The sequence below is a fragment of the Tamandua tetradactyla genome, chromosome X, assembly GCF_023851605.1.
Source record: "Tamandua tetradactyla isolate mTamTet1 chromosome X, mTamTet1.pri, whole genome shotgun sequence".
NCBI lineage: Eukaryota > Metazoa > Chordata > Mammalia > Pilosa > Myrmecophagidae > Tamandua > Tamandua tetradactyla.
Genome location: NC_135353.1, coordinates 42,509,278 through 42,531,522, shown reverse-complemented (window position 1 = coordinate 42,531,522; position 22,245 = coordinate 42,509,278). Strand labels below are relative to the sequence as shown.

The following is a 22,245-nucleotide window of genomic DNA, read 5'->3' as shown; positions in this document are numbered from 1 at the left end:
GAATATCAAAACATGAAGATACTTAGGTCTGCAAATAACCTAATCTGCATACCAGATGGATATAAGGGGGGAAAAACACACACTTTTCTACACGCATACTTAAAAAAAAATGTGAGCATGGAAAAACAGATGCTTTTGCCTCCCAAAAGATCTGTGGGCTTCTCTCAAGTAGTCTTGTGGTGCAATTTAATTTCAGATTTCTAAAGTTATGAAAATGTCTAGATTAAACATTAAGTTGGAAAAAAGGGGCCTCTTACATTAAAAAGCAACTGAACATTTTATGAACTATTTTTAACTACTCTGATACCCAGCACCCAATTTCACAGATAAGTGGATAGGGGGTCAACAAGAGAAATTGACTCCAACACCTTACCCAATTGGAGGACCCATGATTCACTGACTCCTTTGACAAATAATTAGACTCTCTGCTATATGCAAGGCCAGTGTATAATATGTAAGGACTTTTCCTGCAACCAATGAATTTTATACTGTTGTTTATACTTCAATGAATGAGAACCGTGGCATTTTTCTTTCAGAGCCTATTTGTGAATATAAAAATAAATTTCTTTAAAACAATGCATGTTATCTACATTTTACACATTTTGCCTTATTACATTTATTGTATCTGTATCTTATCAAGTCATCCATCATCTCCAGCAAATCTTATAAAGGCACGGTGAATACAGAATATGGATTTGGTAACTGGCATTTACTCCTTAAGTTTCATGGTAGACTGTCAGAATAGCTTTAATACTTAAAGTTCTAAAGCTAATTCAAAAAGAACTGTTATAATTACTGTAAAAGCAAAGTTGAATAATCTCTTGATTATCAGAGTCATTAAATAACTGAGGGTACAGTTTATTCTTCATTCATCTATAACAGATGGAAAGAATAGAGATTTCGGACTAACTGAACAAGAACAGCTCCTGTTAAGTAGTTCTTTTGTGCTACTTATTAGGCACAGCCCTCCCATCTCACACCTACTCCCACAAGCCCTGCACCAAAAAAAAATTTTTTTAATGAAAAGACCAATAGCAAAACACTTTTTGCACTGAAGCCTATCTTAGCTCTTGTGAGTAGGATTGTAACTTTCTTGCATAAGTAAAATTTCAAAATACCTGAGGTTTACTTTATAAACTATTGGGACTTTGAGCATTTCTGATGGAAACCTTTCTTGGAGTTTTCAGCAGAAATTACCAAATACGATAAACCATTCCCTGATGAGTCATGCAGTCATGATAAGCATCCATGATTATACTGTGCAGTAGCACAATGTTTTCTGCTTTTTTCTTCATCTCCCCCTTCTTTAAGTCAGTCATTTCCTCTGCTGCTAGTGCACCTCTAATATCACCTCCCTCCTTCCGTAGTTAGCAATTTTTAATTTACTGTGAACTGGAAAAACAAGATTGGTAAGAACTATATGATAAATTAAAGTTAAGAAGGCAATGAAAGAGATGATGATGAATTAATTATGGGCTTGAATGCAATAACTTTGTGACACCTAAAGGTTTCTATCTTTAGATAACTTCCCCATCCTTTCCAGTTGAAGACTACATTTTGAAAAGGTGATGTTGTGAGACAGCTACCTTCAAATGAGTGGGTATGTTTGTTCAGAACCGACCATCTGGGAATGGAAATAAGCAGGCAGTCCAATAGCTGCAAGTCTTTCTAAACCAGAAAAATATATATTGGTGAATGACTTTCTCTCATTTATACATCATGTAACTTAATTAATGCATGTCCCAAACACTTTTTTATTAATTTAAAAATTTTTTTAAAATACCAAAAAACACCAAACACAAGCATTCTTAACTTTTGATCATTCCATTCTACATATATAATCCTTAATTCACAATATTATCATATAGTTGCATATTCATCATCATGATCATTTCTTTGAACATTTGCATCTATTCAGAAAAAGAAATAAAAATAAAACAGAAAAAAAAATCATACATATCATACCCCTTATCCCTCCCTTTCATCGGTCACTAGCACTTCAAACTAAATTTATTTTAACATTTGTTCCCCTTATTATTTATTTTTATTCGTATGTTTTACTCGTCTGTTGATAAGATAGATAAAAGGAGCATCAGACACAAGGTCTTCACAATCACACAGTCACATTGTGAAAGCTATGTCATTATACAATCATCTTCAAGAAACATGTAAATGTATTTCTGAAAATGTATTCAGGCAGTTCCCTCCAGCCTCTCCATTACATCTTGACTAACAAGGTGATATCTATTTAATGGGTAAGGATAACCTCCAGGATAATCTCTTGACTCTGTTTGTAATCTCTCAGCCATTGACACTTTATTTTGTCTCATTTCACTCTTATATGTGTTATACAGTTTGACCCAGTTGACACTACTGGGATGGGAAAAGGAAATGAAAGCTCAGGGAAGTTGAGTGATTTGCCCACAATCAACTAGTGAGTAAATGACAAGGTCAGGCCCTCCTGAGTTTTCATTTGAGGGCCTCTCACAACACTGTGTTTTCTATTGGTCCTTTTCTTTTCCTCAAAAAGACTTGCCTCTGGTGAGGAAAGATCTGCTTAGTTTCCTTTGGGCTTGCTTCCTGATTTCCCTCTAAGATCTGTCAGATATGCTAAGGAATCTTGCTCATTTTTCTGACAGAACTCAAAACCTTCTGATTTTGTTATGTTGAAAGTTGTCAGTGAATTAAAAATTCAACAGACGTATGGCCCCAACTTGCAACCAAAAGTTAACAAATGTCACCAGTAAGGATGTTTCTCACAAGCAGATACTGAAGACTACATCCCAGCAGATACCTAACAACTCATTTTGTGTCATGGCAATGTGAGAAATCACCTCCTCAAGACATTCATTAGCCTTTCTTTTTCTCCATAAATAATCAGTCAGATATTGTGGTTCATATTTGAAATTAATCCAAAATAGCTCTCTCGCACTCGTTCACTCTCTCTCCAACTCTCAGAACTTGAAATGAATTGAGTGCTTGCAATTACAGCATGATATTTAAATTTATGTATCCACTCCTCTGAGTCAGCTTAAACTTTGTCTCCTCCATGAAACCTTCCCTGTCATCCCAGGTCTTAGACATCTCTACTTCCTCTTCTCTAAGAACCTAAAGCAATTATTGACATTTAGCATTAAGCACATATTAAGAAACCATCATGGTATACTGCCAAGAGTATGAGTTTTAGAAGCAGACAGACCTAAATCTCAATTGCAGCTTTGCCACATCCTTGCTGCGTGGCCATGACATTATTTAAATTCTCTTTGGCTGACATTCCTCATCTAAAAAATGAGACTAATCTTATTTAATCTGTTAAATTGTTCTGGGAATTAAATACATATAAAGTGCCCAGCACAGTGCCTGACATATACTAAGCACTCATTTAAAGGCAATTATTATTATTATAATTTTATTATGACCTTTAACATATAGTTTCAGTTTAATGTGTGTGCGATTTTGTTGTCTTTGCAACAACTTCTTTTTAAAACTTTTGACCACTGTGTCCAGGAGGGGATTTAAACATAATCACCTCTTCCTTGCACAACTCTTTCCAGAGCCTTGTTCCAAATATTGTAATTGCAATTTTTATTATTTTTATTTAAAATAATAACTTTTCCTCAAATTGTATTAGCTCCAGGTCTATGAAAAACCTGGTTCTACACCTAGCTGTAGCTTTAATCTCCATATTCTCCCCTTCTCTGAATCCCTCATCCAATATAATACCTTACATGTGTTGGTTTTCAAAAAAATGACATTTTATGAAATCCTAAATTAACCAGAATTCTTTGCTATATTTAGCTTCTAAGAAAAGAGGCAAATAACCAGGAAGTTAGCTTATATCAGGTATTTATTAAAAAAAACTTTCAACTTCCAACCAAAACCCTGGGATTGAAAAATGTGTAGTGGAATCAATTATATACATTGAGATAATGAAAAGGTACTTTGTAAGTTGTAACTCTTAGTATTAATACAGTGCTCCTCATGAAAATTATGATATGAATGATGACCCTGTCAGGATTTCTAAGCCTTGACACGACTGACATCTTGGAACAGATAATTCTTTGCAGGGGCGGGGGTCATCCTGTGCATTGTAGTATGTTCAGTATAATCCCTGGCCTCTACCCACTACATGCCGGTAACACTCTTCCCAGGTGTAACAACCAAAAATGCCTCTAGAGGTGGCCAAATGTCCCCGCCCGGGGTGTGGGGGGACAGGGATTGCCCCCATTTGCTGTCCATTGCCCTAAGGTATTGCACCCAGCACTAAAGCCATACAGGTCATTTCAAATTTTTCATATTAAGACAGAAAAAGGAAAGCAAACATTTTAGAAAAAATTTTAATAAGCAAAAGCAACCTTGGTTAACCTGAAAATCCCATTAACCCCATTCTTTGAGTATTCTATTCCCTAAGCATTCCAGATAACAAAAAATGTACAGTACATTCTATTTTCTAATTTGTGTGCGAAGTTCAGCCCATTTTCCGACTGAACAGCTAAGCACAGAAATCCAATTCGTAGATGGGGGTCATCAGAGTCATTGCTTTTATCACCTTTTTAAAGTGACAATGATACTACTGACCTGGAAGTTTAAAGGGTGTTTTCCCCCTTGTTTGGATCTTTTAACTTTGATATTAGCAATTCTTCCACATTCAAAGAAATCTGGTCCAATTAACAGGAATATTACTGTAGCTAAAAAGCCTAATATTTTTATTTAAAAGCAAGTATTCTAGCCATCTCGTGCAATTGAAAATACTCTTTTTGAATAAGCATTATTTTTTATTTCTTCTTTCTGTAGGTGGTGATCCTGGGGAAACATTCAAGAGGCTATCACTACATGCTTGCTAATCTGGTAAGGACAAAGTTTAAGTTTTTATGGGTGGCATATTCCATTTAGTTTGTGTCATCTGTAATCATCCAAAATGGAAATACATGAAATACATAATGTGCTCTCCAGAAACTTGAAGAAATGAGTTAAGTAAATACCAAAACCTGAATGCAGTAGCCTTGTTTTCAGTTATACTGTCTTTGTTTTAGTTGGGAAGCTTGTAGTCTCTCCTCATTTAAAAAATAGTTTGAATATGACTCTTGATTTATTGTTCACACATGCAATTTGGAAATGAAAACCGTTTTAATCAGGTTTGAAATGTAAACCAAGGAAAGAGGGACACAGTAAATTGATTCAAGTGTATCCTTCTCTTCTGCCTTACATATGCTGTAAAGCCCTGTAGTACAGTGTTTTAAAATATAAGGTTCACATTTTACTTATGGTACATGAGATGACTTTAGATAGGAAACGTGCAAACTTTTTAATTATAAAAGCAGTATATTTATTTAATATGTATTAGAAAAACATAAAGTTGGCGCATTAAAATCTAATTTATGGATAATATGAAGATACAAGGCTAAAGTAGAGGTTTTACAACAATATGTGAAAATTTTTTGTGTTAAGTACACAATAGCATGGAAACTATACAGATATAGCAAAATTGTGAAGGTGATACCTGGGTGATAAGCTTGGGAAAGAACATTGGACTGGGGGTCATGAAGTTTGGATTGTCATACTGGCTTTGCCATTAGCTAGCTATGAGATCGTGGGTAAGTCACTTCACCTCTATGGACTTCAGTTTCCTTACCATAAAACTCAGGTCGTGGGGTGGGGGGGGCAGAGTTGGTTGATGTATTGGTTGAGTCTTTTGAAATCAGATGTGAAGACATAATTAAAAGTGCAAGTCATTTACTGGGAGTAATACCTGTGAAAGATAAAAGGGAGAGGAGGCAGGAGGAGGCAGAGAGACCTTCAGACCATGCAATATGGTTCTGATACCTGCGAAGGAAAAGGAAGGAGGTTTGATAAAGAAGAACTTCAGAGTGTGATTAGCGCTGAGAGTCTTGGCCAGCACAACTGGCAGCTCCAATTTAAAAATAGTACATACAGTCCCATATTGCCCTGAAATGGCAAGCCATTATATTCCTGCCTTGCTCAGTCATTGACTGGCAGATAGCTTCAACTAGAAGTTGACGCAGATCCTAAGGGCACCTAAAGTTGGAGGCTATTGGTTAACTTTTTGAGTCAGGTTCTGTCTTGAAGGTAGATATGAACAGTGCACATAAATGGCTGTCTTGGTTTAAGATGACCAAATGATCTCTAAAGACCTTTCCCATTCTAAAATTCTAACTGAGCCTCCTTACTTCTATTAACAACCCTTAAGCTGAGCTTTCATTTCAACTTTGAGACCTGGACCTGAAAGAAATGAAAGCCTGTGGAGTGATAGGACTGTAAGAGAGAATCACTAGGACAAGGGTGGGAGAAAAGAATGGCAACCTGAGTGCCTAACTCAGAACACAGAACTCAGAACTATGAGACTTTGAGGTTACCTACTATATAACAGTATTTTCCTTCGGATAGAAAGCAAAGTATAGTGTTGAAAACCTGGACTCTGAACTACCACTCCTTCTCTTCCTCTAGTTCCTTTTTATTTGAACTCAGCCATGTATTTATATAAGTCCCTGATACGCTATATCAAACTGCATTAAGGCAACAGAAATAGAAACTGCTCACCTATGGTGCCAGTAATGGAATAGTTATCCATACCATGGTTTCCAGATTTTTTTTAAGAATAGAAAAATACCCGAGCATCTTCCAGCACACACACATAGTAAACAAAAATTACTTAGAAGGTCTTTGGATGGTCAAGAAATGGAGAAGTGAAGATAAAAAATGTTCCCTATCAAGATGAGCCATCTTGCCTTTCAAGATGCACCTACTATGTGAAAACTGAGGACATATATTCAGAGGAGCAAAGTCCAGCCTAAGTCTTGATGTCACAACTGCATAGAACCACTGCTTTCTTCTGCAAATGCAGAGTGAAGAACACCCCCACTGCTTAATTAAGCTTCCTGGAATCATCTGTACCATAGCTTCAAGTGTTTCCCTTTACTACTGACCTCCCTTGGTAGAAATCCTAAAGTGAGAACACTTGGATTCCATGGATGCTTCAATAAAGGCCTTTTACAGGTCAGGGTTTACATTCAGAGTGGAGAAAGAGCTGCAGAAATTCTGACTTGTTGAAAGCCCTGAAAGAAACAAAATATTCCACCAGGAACACAGACCAGATATGTGATCTGGCCAGGCCAGAAATGGACATAGAGAAGAGAAGTCTCTTCCAAATTCTGTATCAGTTGCTGCTATCACTTCTTTTTAGGGATTGCTTCACAATTAATTGTTTTTTCTTCCAGGACTCTGTCTAAGGTGATGGTGTTTTTCTCTAGTCCCAGAAGTAACCAGCTCCCTATGTATACAATCTGTCAGTCAAACAGCATCTCTTTCTGTTATAGTAAAGTCCTGAAACATGATTCTTTATACCACATTCCCAGGCATGCTTAAAAAAAAAGATTTAAATTTTTCATATGTCAATAATGGTAGCTTTCATATAAGTCAACAGTAATGGTATAGAAACCTAGATAATGTTAGAAATAGATGAAAAAGAAGGAGGCAATTTGATGTAATTTAAAAAGCACTAGACTAGAGTGCACAGGTGGTTCAGTGGAAGAATGCTCGCCTTCCATGCAGGAGACCCAGGTTTAATTCTCAGACTATACACTCAAAAAACAAAACAACAACAAAAAAAAAACAGGAGGCTAGAGACAGGTTTGAATTCCATGAATTCCTCTCATTAGCCCTGTGACAAACCAAGCTTCCCTAACCTGTTTCTTAAACTGTAAAATGATGAGTTAGATCAAATTGCTATTTCCCAAAGTGCTATTTGTATGCAAAATGATTTTAGGTAGGGCACAGCCAAACTTCCCTTTAAATATATTGGTTTTGAATTTATATTAAAAATATATTAGGAAAAGATAGCTAAGCCATGAATTCTGTGATTTTACAGACACCATTCCATAGAATGAGGCTAAGATTGCTATTTAGGTTAAAATATTGGGTCAATATATTTCACAATAAAAAAATTTTATAAAAATGGGGTCAATAAGAAGAAAAATATTAGATAAATAATAGCTCAGATGGACCACCTGTATATATGGCAAAATAAAAACCCTATAAAGGCAGTATATTAATGACTAAAGTTTGGAAAATACTCCAAGGTCACTTCCAGCTCTATATATCTCCCATGATGAAGGGAAGAATTGGTCCAGGGAAGGCCAAGGGTAAGAGCGTAGGCACAACATCCAGGTAAATGCTGAGAACGTAAACAGGGAAGCAAAACCAGGGCCCTGTCATCCTTGGCAATTCAAATTCTTAAGGCAGACTGAAACCATAAAATCAGTAGAGGTGGGCAAAAACCATAAGTGATATTAGTACTCTCCCCCAAGGTCTAAACAGAGCTGAGGACTTGAAGGATCAATCAAAACAGTAAGCAATTGATACAAGGTGAATTGGATCTGGGTTGAGATGGCCCAACAACAGACGTTGAATACCCAACCCTTCCTTAAAATGAGACTTTCTTAAAAGGAAATTAAGGTGTCTGGGGAGAATGTGAGCCACAGCAGGGCTTATTCAGTGCTGCCCCAGTTAACCACTGCCTTAGAGGTCGTGACAGTTTCTCTGCTTAAGTTGAGACTGGTCCCAGTGTTGAGCCTGCAAGTGAAAGTTAAGTAATGTTAGCTGCCAGGGGTAGAGCTAGTATCTAATTTTTCCAAAATTTCACTAAAACAGAAACATTCGCATAAAATAGAACCCTGAAGAGGCAGCCAGGAGTAATTTAGGCTTGAAGAAGCAAACTTTGTGGTTTGCTAAATCTCTGAATGTACCTGAAATTGAGAAAAGTCTGTTTTGTTTAGAGAGAAAATGAGTTAGCAAGAGATTGAGTCATGCTTTTTCACTTGCCAATTACAACTGTTCCCTTCTGCTCCCTTTCCCTTCCAGATCTGCTTGTTCTGTTCTCTACTTTCCTTTTCTTCATTCTTCCATTTTTAATGTTCTAAATACTTGAAGCTACATGTTGTTATCACTGACACCTCAGCAGATGGCATGTAAACACAGAACTCATTGGGTTGGAGCCTGACCTTACAGACAAGGGAGATGGACTTGGAGGGAAAAATTCCTACCAGTCCCAAATGCCAGAGAGCCCAGCCACCCTCTCCTGGGTATACACCCTCTCTGGTGGATCATAATTCACTTTCTCTAAATGGAGGCAGGGTATAGCAGAGCACCAAGGGAATGAAGAGGGGAAATAGGCTGGGGTTCAATTTCCTACCATACATTTAGAAAGCCACAGGTACTTGTCAGTTTAAAGTAACCAGCTTTGAGACTCTTGCTTCCTCTGTCTGAAAATGCCTCGATTTAGTCAACCATTCCCTTCTCTTTCTGCTGCCTGAAATTAACAAGAAAATATCATCTCTTACCCAAAGTTCTAGTAAGATAAATTGAGAGAATTCTGTTTTCTCCCCTCGGCCCCCAGGATCATGTCCTCTAAAATAGTGTTTCTCAAACTATCTGTGATAAAGGACCAATTTTTTCCCTAAATTCTTCACAAACTAATAAAAATATAACACAAATTAATTATTAAAACATGAAATAAGTAAAAGAATATATATAATACAAGCTCATTTTTTATTATTAAATTCAACAGAGATAATATTACCCATTGAATTGGTATAAAGGTTTCTAAAGGCCTTCTCTCCATTTTTGTCCTTATATCATTGTGGAGTGGAAACAAACAGTACACCAGCACCAGTCCTCATATACTTTGGGTACTGCTGCTTTAGAGAGCTTTACAGTATGTTTTTTACCTTTATACCACCTGTGTGCATAATACCTTGTTTAGTGCACTGTAACAAGACAAAGAATAGTTCCTTTAAGAATTTTATAATCATTTGGATAGACAAAACTTTCACACCTTCTGATAAGTGATGTGGAGCTAGAAGATATGCTGAGACAAAGAATGAAGAGAAGATGGAGTACAGTGATTCCGTATATTGCATAAGGTAGTCAGGGGAGGCCTCTCTGTAAAGGTGACTTTGAAACAGTGATCTGATGAGTGAGAAGGAATCAATTACATGAAGAATCAGGAAAAGTGCTCACGATGCATAGAAAATAGCACATGCCAAGAAACTGAGACAGAGAAGACCTTGATACCTTTTAAGAGCTGTTAGAAGGCAATTTTCAGCTACAGCAGAGTGAGTGACAGGACCCCAATTATGTAAGGCCTTAACAGGCCCGGTTAAAGAGTTTGTGTTTTCAACAGTAACAGAAAGCACGGAAGAGTCTCACACAGGGGAGGGACATGATCTCATTCTTTTAAAAGGATGGGTGACTCTTATGGTATATAATTTATACCTCAGTAAAATTGTTAATTATAAAAAGATCAGTGGTTATTTTCCTCATTAACAGCATTTATGTCAAGTTGTAATTATTTGTATAGTTATACAAATAACTCTCACTGGATTGAAGTACTGTGAGGGCAGGGAGTGAGTTTGATATGGTTCACAATTGTACCAGCAGCTAGCATTTAGAAGGTTTCAGTGTATGCTCACTGATTGAATTAGAGAATAAAACAATGAGTGAACAATACAAGAAACCTGTAATCAAGAGCTAATTTCTATGGTCTAATCTTTAACTCTGCACATTACACCCTCCCTAGAGTATAGACCTTTGTAGGAAAAGGCTTGTGTCTTCTCATTAGCAACTAACTTGGAGTCACCACAATTACTATGCATTTCCCTATCAAAAGTATCACCCAGATAAACAATGAAATGATACTAAAGACAGAATCAGCCTTCATCTTAGTCATGAGATAGATAGCCATCCTTGGAAACCTTTCAATCCTTGTTCTATTGCTTTCGTCTTCCCTATAGGCAAACTACCTCTCCCATTTCTCACACGTAATCTACCATCAACCCTATGAAAGCCACCCAATTCATCTTTTCTCTCTTTTTGTCTCTATACAAAATGAGCCCTAAGAATAGTACTACATGAAGAGAAGATCTTGAAAATAAGTACTGTAAAAGTAATGGTTAAATATATTTATTTCCAACTGGCAGTTATCCACATTACCAGAAGGAAAAGGAATCAGTGTATTTATATCAAGGGAGACAGGATAATACCCAAGTCATTTGAATCTTTGTAAGACCGAGTTGTCTGGCTATTCTTAAACCAAGGACAGTCTGTGTGTGGATGCCAGCTGTGTAATCAGTGTCTGTAAAAAATGTCCCTGGAGAACTAATCAAGGGTAGCTCACAAGGCCCTGTATGAACTGCTTAGGCAGAAAGATCATGGTTGGTTTTATACAGATGCTTTCAGGTGTGGCCAGCAATGCACTTAGTCAAACAAACACACCTGATGAGATTGAGAAATGATGCGATTGATGAAGTATAGCAGAATTTACAAATCCAAATGAATAGTTTCCGTCTCAAGATAATTTGAATAGTACACTAGTATTTCCAACAAATGTTGCCATTGTTGATAGAAGCATACAGAGAGTCAAGTATACATATACTTAGAACATAAAAAATGAGCAAGCAGAGTTTCAATCATTCTGTCTATGAACAGTAGGATTGCCTCCAGTTTTTCTCTGCTTTCCATCTCTAAATCTCTCCCTTCACACACAAAGTTTATTGGTCCACCCACAAGAAAGGATACCATCATAGCAGTTGGCCAGTGCAACCATCAACTTCGACCAGAGAACTGATGAAATGCAGACAGAACCAGAATTCGATGAATCAACTCTAAACACACACAAAGTATTAGGTTTCTGATCATCACTTCTAATTATTAAAATCCATATTAAATAATAAAATGAGTTTAACAGAAATTCCACAAAAAGGAATTTGGAGACTTGGGGTCTCTTAGCAATGACGTTGTAGAATATACACATATACTTGTTGCACAGAAGGCATGGAAAGGCATGTAATATTAAGGAGGACATAAGCAGTCACCAACACAAGCAAGAGCCTATGTAATCTTCGGAGAGAGAAAAGACCACAAGTGGCCTTCTATAACTAGGAGATGATTCAGATATAAATTTTATAGAGTTTTCTCAGTCATTATTCTATAATTGAAATGTTTTAAATATTTGGCTGTTAATATGAATTTAGAAAGTAGGGGACCATTGAAGGTGGAATTATACAGAGAAGGTAGGGTTTAACAAATGAATATGATTGCTGAATAATTAAACTGGTATTTCTTTTAGTCTCCAGTATCTTAGAGCAGTTAGAAGTAAAAACCTAAAATTGTGGAATTGTAACCCATTCCAAACTCTGAAATTTGTTCTCCAACTAATTGCTGTGCTGTGCTTTAAAATTTATTGCTTTTTTTGATATATGCTATTTTTCACAAAAAAGAAAAAAACTTGATTGTGATGATAAAAAAATGTTTATTCCATCTAGCCTCACATATTCTTTTTTTTATCTTTTTTATTATAAACATACAAACATTCTTGATATACAAAGATTCTTGACATGGTTAAAATCACAATATCATCACATAGTTGTGTGTTCATCATCATGATCATTTTTTTGAACATTTGCATCTCTCCAGCAAAAGAAAGAAAAAAGACAAAAGAAAAAACTCATACATGCCATACCCCTTACCACTCTCTTTCATTGACCGTTAGTATTTCAATCTACTCAATTTATTTTAATCTTTGTTCCCCTATTATTTGTTTACTTCTTATCCATATGTTTTACTCATCTGTCCATACCGTAGGTAAAGGGAGCATCAGACACAAGGTTTTCACAATCACGCAGTCACATTGCGAAAGCTATATCATTATACAATCATCTTCAAGAAACATGGCTACTGGAACACAGCTCTACATTTTCAGGTGGTTTCCTCCAGCCTCTGCATTACATCTTTACTAACAAGGTGATATCTATTTAATGTGTAAGAATAACCTCCAGAATAACCTCTTGACTCTGGAATCTCTCAGCCATTGACACTTTGTCTCATTTCACTCTTACCTGTTTTGGTCGAGAAGGTTTTCTCAATCCTTTGATGTTGAGTCCCAGCTCATTTTAGTATTTCTGTCCCACCTTGCCAGGGAGGCTTACAACCCTGGGAGTCATGCTTCACATAGAGAGGGAGAGGGCAATGAATTCACTTGCCATGTTGGCTGAGAGAGAGGGGCCACATCTGAGCAACAAAAAAGGTTCTCTGAGGATGACTTTTGGGACTAATTCTAAGTAGGCTTAGCTTATCTTTTGCGGGAATAAGTTTCATAGGGAAAAACCCCAAGATTGAGGGCTCAGCCTATTGATTTGGTTGTCCACACTGTTTGTCAAAATATCAGGAATTCTCCAAATGGGGAAGTTGAATTTTTCCCCCTTACTGTCCATTTCCCTAATAGGATTTTTGCAAATACTTCTTTATTCACTATACAAATCACTCTGGGATTTATTGGGGCATCACACTAACTTGAACAAACCTACAAAATTTCATGCCCTATTCAAGGTTGCATGTGCTTACGGTGTTCAATTAAACTGTCCATATAAGTTAAATTAGTCAAAATATAAATTTTGTACCAAATAAACATTTCTTGCTTTAATCTCACACAGAAGTTGAAATTTTAAAATATGAATGACCATTTATTTTCAATACCCTGCAATATTGACATTTCTTTGTTCTTCTGTATTCAAAGACATTTTTTAATTTGTACATTTAGTCACTATCATTGTACATTATAGGCATTCTTAGATTATACCATCTCAATCTTTATCGTGTATCTTTCTTTCTGATTTCATTTATGCCCCTGGCCCTCATCCCTCTATCATTCTCATATTCAGCTTCATTCAGTGTACTTACACCATTGTGCTACAATCAGGTAGTATTGTGCTATCCATATCTGAATTTTTATGAACAGTCTTGTTGCACAATCTTTACCCTTCAGCCCTAATTACCCAGTCTTTACCCTTTTCTTATCTCCTGATAACCTCTGTTCTTAAATGAAGTTCTCCAAGTTCACTCATTAATGTTACCTCATATCAGTGAGACCATACAGTATTTGTCCTTTTGTTTCTGGCTAATTTCACTCAGAATAACATCCTCAAGACCCATCTACGTTGTTACATGCTTCATGACTTTATTCTGTCTTACAGCTTGCATAATATTCCATGATATGCATATATCACAGCTTATTTAGCCACTCATCTGTTGATTAGCCTCCTATATTCTGGAGCAGATATAAGGAAATATCTGAGAGGATCATATGGCAGCCCAATACAAACTCTAGGATCTGTCCTGTAACTACTGGTTGAAGAGTACTTTGAAAATTATTTTCTTCTTTCTTTCCTTTGTATATATGTTATATTATACAATTAAAAAAAAGAAAGAAAGTAGGGGACCATTGCAGTTTAGTGAGGAAAGGAGTATTATGCCCTAAATGGCATTTTAGGAAGGTAAATTTATTATGTGAAGAACAAACTGGAGAGGCAAATAACTGCAAGTTGAAATAGCAACTAGGAAGCTAGGGCAATAATCTAAGCCAAAGATTCTCAAACCCGCTTGTATTTTCCAATCACTTGTTGAGTTTTATAAAACTACGGGTGCTCAGGCCCCATATTCAGTATCTCAGTGTCATTAATTGAATGAAAAGATAAAGAAATAGAAAGAGGTTTTGAGGGAACATAATAACTTTGCTTTGGGGTACATTATTTTTAAAATGCATATGGAACATGAAACTTAATTTAATCAGCAGGCAGTTAGAGAGGACACTCTAGAGTACAAGAGAGGCTCTAATTGGAGAGTCATTGCTGTCTCATTCAAAATGAAATCAAGTTTGACAGTTACAAAATAAAGCAAATAAAAACTTAATTTCCTTTACAGAATCTAAAGCCTCAAAATTGAACAATGTATGATAAGTGGAATCTTTTTGAAAAGCAGGCTCTCATAACTCAGCTATGTGAGAAATCATGAGTATATTCCCCTACGCTCAAGAAATAAAAAGAAAAAAGGGTAAAAAGCAAAGGAAAAAAGAAGAAATTCTAATGATTTTTTTTGGTGTATGGGAGATGCCAGAAGAAGAAACTGGTTTTCAAGCAAAAATGAACTGCTAAAGCGATCTATAATTCAGAAAAGGGATAGAGCAGTTGCTATAAAACAGTGACCTGCAATGGCTCAGCTCAACGAATGAAACCTAGCCAGTTTGTGAACAAAAGAAGTGCCTTAAAATGTTTCAATAGGAGACAAAGCAGGAAAAGAATCCGGCTAAATCCTGCCCTTTCTGTAAAACTGATATCTTAATATACCCATTCCTATTACACCACTGTCTCCATCCTTCATTCTCCATCTTACATCTTAGATATGTGTGGTCAGGTCTGCTACAGGAGTGGTTTTGCTGAAGTTGTCCATAGGATCTAATCTCACTTTTCTATAGCTTGCAAACTATGTTTGTGCATATCAATCACACAATATAGAAATACGTGATGGAAAAACATGTTGTAAACTACGTTAGGAGGGAAGCAGGTAAACAAGGAGTCAGACACCTTCTGCCTTGGTTAAAAAATTTCGTCTCCTAGTATTCCCCTTGTTACTACACCAGCTCCTGTTTTGCTTACCCTCTTGCATCCTGGTATTTGGTGGCAAGCTCTGTTACATTAGTATCCTTGCTAAAACTGTCCTGAAATTCTAGTCTCAGTTTTCTCTGCCAATATCCTTTTGTGCAGATCACTCATAAAATATGGAAATATGTGATGGGAAAGAAAACATGTTCAAACCTTGTTAAGAGGGAAGCAGGTGAACTAGGAGACAACCAACTCTTTCCCAGGAGTCAGAATTTCTCTCCCAACTCGATTATTTTAGTCAATAACCTTCCAAGTTTTATTATATGCATTCCCCTTGTAGATATTCAGTGGTCATTTCTGTTGAATTATTCCATTTAGAGATTTTACTGGTTCTCAGTCAAATATCTCCACCTGTATATCTACAGATGGTGACTCAAAAGTGAACTCTAGCAAGAGTTTATGAAAAAACAAAATGCCTTAGGGTTATGATATTTGGGGAAGCAGAGTCAGAAGTTAGCTAACTCCTACCCCTTAGTCAGCACTTCTCTACCAACTTCCTTCTTCCTATCAAAAACTCCCCTAAGATTATTCTATGCTCCTCCTGTTCAATCCTCCCTTCTTTTCCCCAAATCCCTGTCAACCATTGATCTTTTTACTGTCTCTATAATTTTGCCTTTTACTGAATGTTATATTGTTGGGATCATATAGTATGTAGCTTTTCAAACTAACTGCTTTCACTTAGCAATATACATTTAAGGTTACCCCATGTGTGTTTTTTTTTTTTTTTGGGGGGGGGGAGGTACTTGGTCCAGGAATCAAACCCAGATTTCCCACATGGTAGGCAAGAATTCTACCACTGAACTACCCTTGCACCTCACCCCCACGGTATGTTTTGTAGCTTGCGAAGTCATTTCTTTCCAATGCTGAATAATATTCCACTGTATGGTTGTACTGCAGTTTGTTCACCCTTTCATCTACCAAAATGTACAAAGGACCTTTTGGATTCCTTTAATTTTGGGCAATTATGAATCAAGTTGCTATAAATATTCATGTGCAGGTTTTTGTATGGACATATGTTTTCAGTTCATCTGGGTAACTACCTAAGAAGAACACAATTGCTGGATTGTATGATAAGCCTATGTTTAGCATTGTAAGAAATTGCCAAACTGTCTTCCAAAGTGACTGTACCATTTTGTATTCCCATCAGCAATGAATACTTCTCAATATTTGTTTTTGTCTCTGTTTTGAAGTTTAACTGTTCTAATAGGTGGATAGTAGTATCTCACTGCTTAAATTTGCAATTCCCTAGTATAATGATATTGAGCATTTTTCATACACATATTTGCCATCCATTTATCTTGTTTGATGAGGTGTCTGTTCAGATCCCTTGCCCATTTTGTAATCCAGTTGTTTGTCTTTTTATTGTTGAACATTAGGTACTCTGTATATTTTGGATACAAGCCCTTTATCAGATATGTGTTTTGCAAATATTTTCTCCCAGTCTGTGGCTTATCTTTTCATTCTCCTAAGTGTCTTTCACAGAGCAAAATTTTTCTATTTTAATTCAGTCCAATTTATTCCTTTTTTCTTCTATGGATAATGCTTTTGCTGTTATATCTAAAAACTCTTCACAAACCTAAAGTCACCTAGTTTTTTTTCCTATGTTATTGTCTAGAAGTTTCATAGTTTTGTATTTTACATTTATATCTATGATTCATTTTGAGTTAGTTTTTGTGAAAGGTGTAAGAATTGTGTCTTGATGCCTTTTTTTTTTGTATGTGAATGTCCAATTATTCCAGCACCAATTGTTGAAAAGATTATCCTTTCTGCATTGATTTGCCTTTGCTTCTTTCTCAAAGATCAGTCACCTATATTTGTGTGGGTCTATTTCTGGGCTATCTATGAAGTTACATTAATCTATTTGTGTGTTCTTTCACTGGTACCACACTGTCTTGATTATTATAGCTTTACAGTAAGGTTTTATAAATAGTGTCTTTTTTCTGACTTTGTTCTTCAGTGTCATGTTGGCTATTCTGGGTCTTTTGCCTCACTCCCTTTTATAACCTTCTTATTCTGTTTTTTGGTGGTAAGTTCTGTTCCATTGTCTTTGCTAAAATTGACCAAAGAATCTAGTCTTAGTTTTCTGTAGCTACAGACTATAATTATGCATTTACACATATCACCCATAGAATTTAGCAATATATGATGGAAAAGACAGCATTGCTTCAATCATATTAGAAGGGAAACAGGTGAACCAGAAATCATTCATCCCTTCTCCATTACTTAACACTTCTATTGTAACTTCCTTATTCCTGCCAATAACCATCCCACTTTTATTTTCCTCTTTTGTCTTCTAGATATTTAGTGGTCTTTTGAGTTGCATTATTTAGAGATTTCAGGGGACCTCAGTCAAATACCCCCATCTCTATTTCTGCAAGTAATCAGCTCAAGAATTGAATACTAGCAAGAGTTTGTGAACAAGTGAAATGCCTTTAACTGTTTTGATTGGAGGCAAAACAGTTCATGAGACATCATGAACTTATGAGACATCCAACTTATGCCCTTCATGCAAAATGAGTCTCCTAGCAATCCTCTTCCTGCCACAACTCCTTCCTCTTTTCTATAACCCTCCTACATCCTGGATATTTGATAGAAGCTCAGTTACATTCGTGTCTTTGCTGAGGTTGTCCAAAGAATCTAGTCTCAGTTTTCTGTACCTATGGACTGTATTTATACACATCATCCATCTATCTAGCAATATGTGATGGAGAAGACAACATGCTTGAACCTTGTCAGAAGAGAAATAAGTGAACCAGGAGACATTCAAACCCTGACTATTATTCAACATTTCTCTCCTAATTTCTTTATTTCTACTGATGACCTTTCCAATTCATTTTCTCCTTGAATTTTCCAGATATTCAGTGGTCTTTGGGGCTGTACTATGTTATTTGTTCAGAGGTATCGGTGGAACTCAGACAACTATCCCCACTTGTAGCTCTGCAAGTGGTCAGTTCAATAAGCGAAATCGAGGAATAATTTTTTAACAAATAAAGTGCTTTAAAATGTTGTGACAAGAGCCAGCCAACTCTTGACCTTATTAGAAAATTCATCTCCTAATTTTCTTCTTCCTGCCACATACATCCCTTTTCTCCATTTCTCTCACTCTCTTTCTTCATGGATATTTGTTGTTCAGCTCTCTTATATTAGTTTCTTTGCTGATGCTCTCCAAAGACTGAAGTCTCTTTTTTTGTAACTTAGACACTGTATTTGCACCTATCAATGGTTAACTTCAATATATATAGTGGTGAAAACAACACAATTTAATCTGTTTTGGAAGGGCAACAGGTTAACCATGAACCACCTAATTCTTGTCCCTTAATAAATTCATTTACTTTAGTAAAGTAAGTCTGATAAGTTCTTTATTTCTTCCAATGACCTTTCAAATTTTATTTTCTCCTTTTTCCATACGATTGTTTGTTAGTCATCTCTGCAGATTTAGTGTCTTTTCCAAGATTTAGGAAAGTCTCAGCCTCAATACACCTACCTTGATGTCTGAGATCACCATGTCAAGAAGAGAAGTCTAACGAACATTATGGAAAAGTGAAACACCTTAAAGTAATGAAATTCTGAATCAGGATCCAACAAACTCCTGCCTTTAAGCTAGAATATTTCTCCTAACTTCCAGTTTCCTACTATTAACATCCACCCTTTTATTTACCAAAATTTTCTTTTTAGTTTATTATATCCTCCCCTCTGCTGTGTTAGTGTCTTTACATAGGATTTGGAGGATATTCAGCCCACCTTTAGGCTTGTAAGTGCCACAACAATAAAAATCTATCAAAGATGTTATAGAAAGGTATAATGCCTTGAAATGTTGGGTATAGAAGGAAAAAGGAGTATCAGAAGCCAATCAAACCCAGCCCTTAAATGAAACTTCTCTCTTAATTTCCATCCTCCTTCCTTCTCTACCTTTCCTCTGTTCCCCTTTACTTGCTGGATATCACTCCGCTGAATTGACATCTCTGAAGAGGCTATGTAGAGAATCAGACCTTAATTTTACAAGCTTGTGTTCTGTCAGTGATCATCTAAGTAGTAGAGGTTAGCAATATTTGATGCAAAAAGTAAATTCTTTTTAAAAATATCAAGAGGAAGGGTAAGGTGGCAGCTCAGTGAAGTGTGAAATTTAGTTCGTCCTCCAGAGCAGCTAATAAATAGCTAAGAACAGTACAGAACAACTGCTGGGGCCATATCAGTGACCAGACACAGTGTACACCAGTCTGGACAAGCAGGACCAGCTGGGACCCCATATAGAACTGTAAGTCCCCCAAGCTGTGGAGGCCGGTGCCCCTCCCCCGGGCACAGCAGGATGGTTTCCCGAGGGGAAAGGGAACTGATTTTACTAGCAGCAAAGGCTTACCTCAGCCAAGCTCCAATTGCAGAATCAACAAATTCTAACTACTTAAAATAGGCCCCCAGCTCAGATAAACCTGGAATAATAGCTAAAAGTACTAGGAGTATTTGTCCCAACAGCAAATAGTCAGGGCTGGAAAAAAAAGAAGCTTTTTGTGTTGGACAGCACAAAATACTTGAAAAGAACTGGACCCTAAATAAAAGGAGATACATAGAGCCTGGAGATACACAGAGCCACTAATCAACTTAACAACTTAAACTCCTGATTGACAAAACCTGAGGAGCAGGGGTCCTGCTCTGAAAAGAAACTTTTTTTTTTGTTTTATCTCTAATACTTAACAGTTCACTTTATAGAACTGTAAAGCTTCTCAGTCTCCAGTACTGCCCCAGGCAAGGGCGAAATTAAGCTTGTCTGAGAGACAAAGTACCTAGTCACGAGAGACAAAATACCTAGTCACGTGAAAGGAGTTAATTCTCTAAAGGGTATGCCTTCCCTAAGAGAAAGGTGAGGCCCAGCTCAAGTGGAATCCCTCCCTCAAGGAATTCAGGTCCCAAGTACTGGAAAACTGAAGCAATTAATACCAAACTCCAACTTCACCTCTGTCTTAACCATGCCCCCAACAGGGACAGTCTGCTGAAGTTATAAGAATGATACCACTTTACACTGGTGGGAAGCTGCAGGAAGACAAGTGCTACATATTGGGCAGGATAGGAAAAACACAGAGTTTAGAGGCTTCATAGGAAAGCCTGTCAACTTGTTGTGTCTCACCCTCATGGAAAACTGATCCTGGTGACTCTTTCCTCCTGAGAGGAGGCCAATCCAGTCTGGGAAAATTTGACTGGAGTCTATAATATCTGAGTAGTTCCTCCTAAAAAAAAAAGAAGGCTCAATATAGGCAGGGCAAGAGCAGGAAAACAAGAACTGAAAAATTCTGATCAGTTAAAGAAAACCTATGCTAGAAGTCTATATAAGCTGAAGTGAATGTCAAAGAACAGATAGAGAAAAAAGCCATCCCATAAGAAAATCCTAGGTAAAAGAGTGAAAACAATCTCCAGAATAAACTAATTAAGGAAATAAAATGCCTAGACCCCAGTAAAAAATGATGTCATACTAGGAAAATTAAAGATATGGCTCAGTCAAAATAACAAACCAACAATTCAAATGATATACAAGAGCTGAAACAACTAGATCAGGATGTTCAAATAGACATGGAAAATCTCATCAAAAATCAAATCAACAAGTTGAGGGAGGATATAAAGTAAGCATTGGGAAAACAAAAAGAAGAAATCAAAAGTTAGAAAAAACAAATCACAGAACTTATGGGAATGGAAGGCACAGTGGAAGAGATGGGAAAAAAATGGAAACCTACAATGATAGATTTGAAGAGGCAGAAGAAAGAATTAGTGACCTAGGGGACTGGATATCTGAAATCCGACACACAAATGAGAATATAGGGAAAAGAATGGAAAAATATGAGCAGGGTCTCAGGGAATTGAATGACAACATGAAGTGCATGAATATATGTGCTGCAGGTGTCCCAGAAGGAGAAAGGAAGGGAAAAGGAGGAGAAAGACTAATGGAGGAAATAATCACTAAAAATTTCCCATCTTTTATGAAGGACATAAATTTACAGATCCAAAAAGTGCAGCATACCCCAAACAGAGTAGATCCAAATAGACATACTCCAGGACACTTATTAATCAGACTATGAGATGTCAAAGAGAAAGAGATAATTTTGAAAGCAGCAAGAAAAAGCAATCCATCACATACAAGGGAAGCCCAATAAGACTATGTGTGGATTTGTCAGCAGATACCATGGAGGTGAGAAGGCAGTGGTATGATCTATTTAAGATTCTAAAAGGGAGAAAGAGCTAACCAAAAAATTCTATATCCAGAAAACTGTCCTTCAAAAATGAGGGGGAGATTAAAACATTTTCAGATAAACAATCACTGAGAGAATTTGTGACCAAGAGACCAGTTCTGCAAGAAATACTAAAGAGAGCACTACAGGCAGATAGGAAAAAGCAGGAGAGAGAGGTCTGGAGAAGAGTGTAGAAATGAAGGCTATCAATAAAAGGCAAAAAGAGAAAAAAAAACACTAGATATGGCATATAAAATCCAAAAGGCAAAATGGTAAAAGAAAGTACTGCCTTCACAATAATAACACTAAATGTGAATGGATTAAACTCCCAAGTCAAAAGACACAGGCTGGCAGAATGGATTAAAAAGCAGAACTCATCTATATATGGTCTACAGGAGACTCATTTTAGACCCAAAGAAAAAAATAGGTTGGAAGTGAAAGGTTGGGAAAAGATATTTTATGCAAACAACAATCAGAAAAGTGCAGAGGCAGCTCTACTAATGTGCAACAAATTATACTTCAAC

At 36.6% G+C, this 22,245-nt stretch overlaps 1 protein-coding gene across 5 annotated transcripts in view; it reads left to right on the top strand.

Moving 5' to 3' along the window:
- The window catches only part of GRIA3 (glutamate ionotropic receptor AMPA type subunit 3), a 344,281-nt gene that overhangs the window by 178,995 nt on the left and 143,041 nt on the right, over positions 1-22,245 (top strand). For all 5 annotated transcript variants that reach the window (XR_013169443.1, XM_077145651.1, XM_077145654.1 and 2 more), the window contains exon 5: positions 4,795-4,848. Coding sequence is in view for 4 of the 5 variants with exons in the window: in XM_077145651.1 (XP_077001766.1) it covers positions 4,795-4,848 (54 nt within the window). In the remaining variant the exon portion in view is untranslated. The remainder of the gene's footprint in view (positions 1-4,794; positions 4,849-22,245) is intronic.